This window comes from Protobothrops mucrosquamatus, unplaced genomic scaffold (genome assembly GCF_001527695.2).
Source record: "Protobothrops mucrosquamatus isolate PMUCROS unplaced genomic scaffold, P.Mucros_1.0 scaffold_226, whole genome shotgun sequence".
NCBI lineage: Eukaryota > Metazoa > Chordata > Lepidosauria > Squamata > Viperidae > Protobothrops > Protobothrops mucrosquamatus.
In genome coordinates, this window is record NW_015386302.1 from 723355 (window position 1) to 728354 (window position 5000).

At 37.6% G+C, this 5000-nt stretch overlaps 1 protein-coding gene across 1 annotated transcript in view; it reads right to left on the reverse strand.

Annotated features, from left to right (window-relative positions):
• The window catches only part of ARAP3 (ArfGAP with RhoGAP domain, ankyrin repeat and PH domain 3), a 123169-nt gene that overhangs the window by 68684 nt on the left and 49485 nt on the right, over positions 1 to 5000 (reverse strand). Inside the window, exons 17-18 of the mRNA XM_029286734.1 lie at positions 4830 to 5000; positions 1186 to 1249 (exon numbers count right to left, since the gene is read on the reverse strand). The exon at positions 4830 to 5000 is cut by the window's right edge and continues 28 nt beyond it. Coding sequence (XP_029142567.1) covers positions 1186 to 1249; positions 4830 to 5000 — 235 coding nt within the window. The remainder of the gene's footprint in view (positions 1 to 1185; positions 1250 to 4829) is intronic.

Consider the following 5000-nt stretch of genomic DNA (forward strand, 5'->3'; position numbering starts at 1 on the left):
CCATTAAGGGTGATTGCCCTTCACCATTGATCGCCCATTAAGGGTGATTGCCCTTCTCCATCTGCATACAGTTTCATGCCCGTTGCTGGTTGGCTAACTAGCAACAGGGTCTTGCCAGCCAATGGAATTGTGTGATTACAAGCCAGGGGAATCCCATAAAAGAGGGCTCCCCTGGCCCAGAGAGCCAGTCCGGATTTACGTCATGCCTTGCCAATAAACCAAGAGCTGACTGTCACTCGACTCGTGTCTTACTGCCTGCGCGATCTAACACTGCCATTCTGTTGGGAGGAGGGAGGTTGCACGCTGTTGGGAGGGGGAAAGTCCTGTGGGCTCTGGGATGTATTTCCTTTATTTTGTTCTTTTCACCTTTGATGTATCCTTCTGGGTGTGTGTGGGAGGGGGGGAGGAATGTGCCTGGAGCCATCTGCCTTATCTCTACTCCACTGGAAGAGACCGAGAAGAAACTGAAATACCTGAGAACCACACCTCATTGCCACGGGTCCCATAATAACCTGTGGATTGGCTGAAGTCAAACTGGACAGTTGGGCACTGGGGAGGGGTTTGAAAGGGGAGTTTTAATGTAATGTTTTGCATGGGAATTATTTAGATCTTGCCTTGTCTTTCTGCTTTCACTGTAAATAAAAGTTGGTTGAAACAATGCCAGTTTCAAGAGTTCTGCTTTCTTGGGAACATTAGCTGAGGCAGGATCTTACAGCGGCACTATCATTTCCCATGCTCTTGATGCTATCCCCTCCGCTTCACTCACTCTCCTTCCTGGTGCCATTGTCGTTGCTAAAATGATAATCCATCTTCAGGATCTTCCTATATTGTTCCAGCTTGCCTGTTTAGCTGGCAGCTTCATGACCTTCATACCTTGCTGCCATTAGAATGGTATATACTTTCAGCATTCTTTTGTCATTATCACCTGCCATGATGAGACAACATCACAGATTGGAGGGGACTTGCCATCCTAATGACTAACAAATCTTTAAATTTTTTCTACTGCTACAATCAGATAGTTTTTAAGTGCTGGATTTGTAGAGAGATCAAAATTCCATAGCTTAGGAAATGCTGCATCTTATGGAATTGTAGGATAATCAATGGAGTTATATTCCAGTGGAACTTAAGAATGCAAAAAAGGTGCAGGTTTATTTATTTAAAGACCCTCCTGCTTACATAACTCACCTGCCCATTTCTACCAGGATCAGCATCTGCTTTTTCTCTGGGCCCTCGGCAAAAGGAACAATACCTTTGGTAGGAAGCAGTACATGAAAAAAAAAAAAGAAGGAAATATAGGAATGTGTGAAGCATCCATTTTTAGCCAAGTCAAACTGAAGCTCTATTAAGGGGCAGTTTTGTTTTTTTTAAAAAAAAAGTTTGTAACTTAGAAGCTCTATTAAGGGGCAGCTTTTTAAAAAAAAAAAGTTTGTAACTTACAATCTGTGACTTCAATCAAAGGAACAAAATAAACCTTTGACAGAGATCCCAGTAGAACATACAGTGCAACAGAACTCGCTATGTTGTTTCAATGTATACTCATCTAATAGGCTTATAGAGTGTCTACTCTGCAAAGTACAGATGGGAGGACAGTAGGGTACCATGAGAATAATGGAATGTTTAATGTCTGAAAGAAGCAGCTTAACATAAAACTAATCTGTTTTACCAGGATACTGGTATGGGAGAAGCAAAATATTACTCTGATGGAAACTCAATCGAACTTGCAATACATACCATATAACTGCTGAACCAGGAAAATGTCTATCAATAGATGTATTTTTAGGTTTTTCTTTTTTTTGAATAATATTTTATTAATTTTCTCATTTTACAATTGGGTATTTAAAAAGCAACATGATGACTGGGTTGATCAATAATTCAATAGGTACATAAGTCTTTAGTATAAATCTCATATTACATCAAATATTTCCTCTCTTTTTCTGCTATCTCATATTGGGCTAGTACAATTCTTATTATTATCAACTAAATAAAAACATCTTTGTTACAGTTATCAATAATTTTTAGCTTATACATATCTTAATTGCATTTGCATTTAATTCTGTTATTGCTTTTTTCAGGCTTTAATTTCCCATCAATATTCCAATTAACACTATTATTTATGATTTTCAAGTATTTTATATTTAGATGACCAAAGTTTCCCTTATCTCAACTTCTTCCTTTTTCCCTTTTCATAGCAAAGTCTAATATTCTGGTTACACATCTTATCTATTTGATTATAGTATTGCTCTGTTTTATAAAAATTATCTATTTCCCACCATGTTAAACCATCTAATCAATAATAGAGTATCCCCTCTAATAAGTCAAAATCATTATAGGTGTTGTCTGGGTTAACCAACAGTTCAGTAATATACATACATTTTTAATTTAACTCTATTATTAGAACATTAAATACTTCCTCTCCCTTTCCAATAATATCTATTATCTGATATTGGGCAAACAAAATTCTTATTTTCAACTAAATAGAAACATCTTTGTTACATTTATCAATAATTTCTAACCAATACATATCTTAATTGTGTTTGCACAATATCCTTATATAAACAATGTCCTATTATTGCTTCTTCCCCTCCCCCAACTTTAATTTCCCATCAATATTCAAGAAAACACTATTATTTATGATTTCCAAGTACTTTATGTTTAGGTGACCAAAAGTTTCCCTTATCTCAACTTCTCCCTTTTCAATATAAAATTTTATTGTTTTTATCATAAACGAAAAAATACATCACAAGTATTACACAATGATTTATCCCATCCCCCTACCCCCCAGACTTCCCAAACCAAACCTAGGCTAACATTCAACTACAAGTAAACAAATATTAATATCTCTAACTTCTCCCTTCTCCCTTTTCATATCAAAGTCTAATAGTCTAATTATACATCTTACCTATTTAATTATAATGTTACTCTATTTTCTAAAAGTTATCTATTTTCCACCATATTCAACCATCTAATTAATAATATAATATCCCCTCTAATAGGTCAAAGCCATTATTTTATTCAGCCTTACTCTGGCTTTCTTCCTTTGCCAGCTAACCTTCCATGTCAGTGCCTTTGAATCATCAAATAGTTCTCTCTCTATTTTTATATATATTATTTGAAATAAGAAAGACCATTTGGTTGAAGTTTTTTGGGAAGGACAAGCCCATTGGTATTCATTAAATCGCCTGCCTATTACTCCAATCTCCCACAATTGTCCTGATTGGTTTATCTTCCATTCAATCTATTCTTCTTCCTTTTCCTCAAATATATTCTGATTTCTTAATTTGTAAAAAGTTTTTTCCATTTTCAATGTTGTCACTTCCTTTTCTGATTTTTCAGTTGGCTGGGTCTGTTGGTCAGTTGGGTCCTCTGTCTTAGTGTTTAGTTGTTCCACCAAGCAACTTTCAAGCAACGTGGATGAAACTAGGTGAAACCTGATCCTCTCTTTAAAATTCTAAGTTTTTTTCTTGTAAAAGCTGCCCAAAGTATTTTTTTCCCCTGTGAGGAGAGAGGGAAGGGAATTTTTACCCCACCCTCTAAGAAAAGCAGCGACTAACTACCCAGGGGAAGCAGAGTAATTTTAATCTAATTGGATGTATATTCTTTTGAAACTTGGGGACGAAAAGTGTTCTTTTTCTTATTGGAGACTTTTTTTAAAATAAGACTTGAAAAACCACCATATATGTTTTGGACTTAAAAAGCTTAAAACGGCATTGGTGATATTGTGTGGCAAATTGTGGTATTACAATTTATTATTGCCTAAAAGAGACTTGGCTTGAAGCCCAGACTTCAGATAAAATTTGTTTGACCTTGACAGTTACCACCCTTGAAAAACCCAACTGCAAAGAAGGGATTTTTGGGCGGCTTATCTGGCCTGCTTGAACTATGAATGTAAACTTTTACTGACTTTCGGAGCTATACTTGGGGAATTGCTTTCCTATTTCCCTGCATGAGAAGCATATGTTATTACACGAGATGATGGAACACCTTGGATTATAAACTCTTACTTGATAAACAATTTCTCCTATAAAGACCACCTATAAAAACATGAAATAGATGTCCCATACCCAGCTACAAAAGACAAAAAAATATTTTTAACATTTGATTCTAAAGTCTTCAACTTAACATACTATCAAGAGAATATGGATGAAGATCAGGAAAAAATCTTTTCCATGTTGAAATCAATACATGAAACCATCCTTTCAGCTTGTGACAAAATAGGAAGCAACACAAAGGAACAAGGTGCCACCTTAAATATACAAACCCAGATCTTGACTACAAGAAAAGAACTAACAACGCAGAAAACAAAAGGAATATTTTCAGGTTTTTCTGGTAAGACTGTTATGGATACTAAGTCAAAGGCAATCAAACAACTAAAAGCAATGATTAATATCTAGTACAGTGGTTCTCAACCTTTTTAATGCCGTGACCCCAACTGGTCGTAAGTCGAGGACTAAACCGGTCGTAAGTCGAGGACTAAACCGGTCGTAAGTCAAGGACTACCCAACCAGTCGTAAGTTGAGGACTTTCCCTGCCCGGGAGCGCCGTGCATGCGTGGTTCCGCCCCCTGCGCTGGCTGAGGCGTAGCTGGCAAGCGGCAGAGACGGAGCAGGCCGACCACCAGCTGGCCCAGCCCAAGGGAGGTAAGGCACCTGCCGGAAAAGGGGAAAAAAATGGACAAAAAAAATGGCGGACAGCCTTGCTTGGCGACCCCCGTGAAATGGTCGATCGACCCCAAATGGGGTCCCGACCCACAGGTTGAGAACCACTGATCTAGTATCTCTAAGTATAGGTGCTGTACTTTTTTCATTTGTTGGAGAAAGACCTGGACTCACTGAGTTCTTGAAGCTGCCTTAGATTGATGCTGTCTTCAACTGCTCCCTCTTCTTCTGGACAAATGAAGAGGTGAAACTTCTGGAGGATGAAGAAACCTTGCAACCACTGATTGGGATTTAACATTGATTTGTAGTAGAGTCTACCTACCCTTTGGAATTCATAGCCCAGCA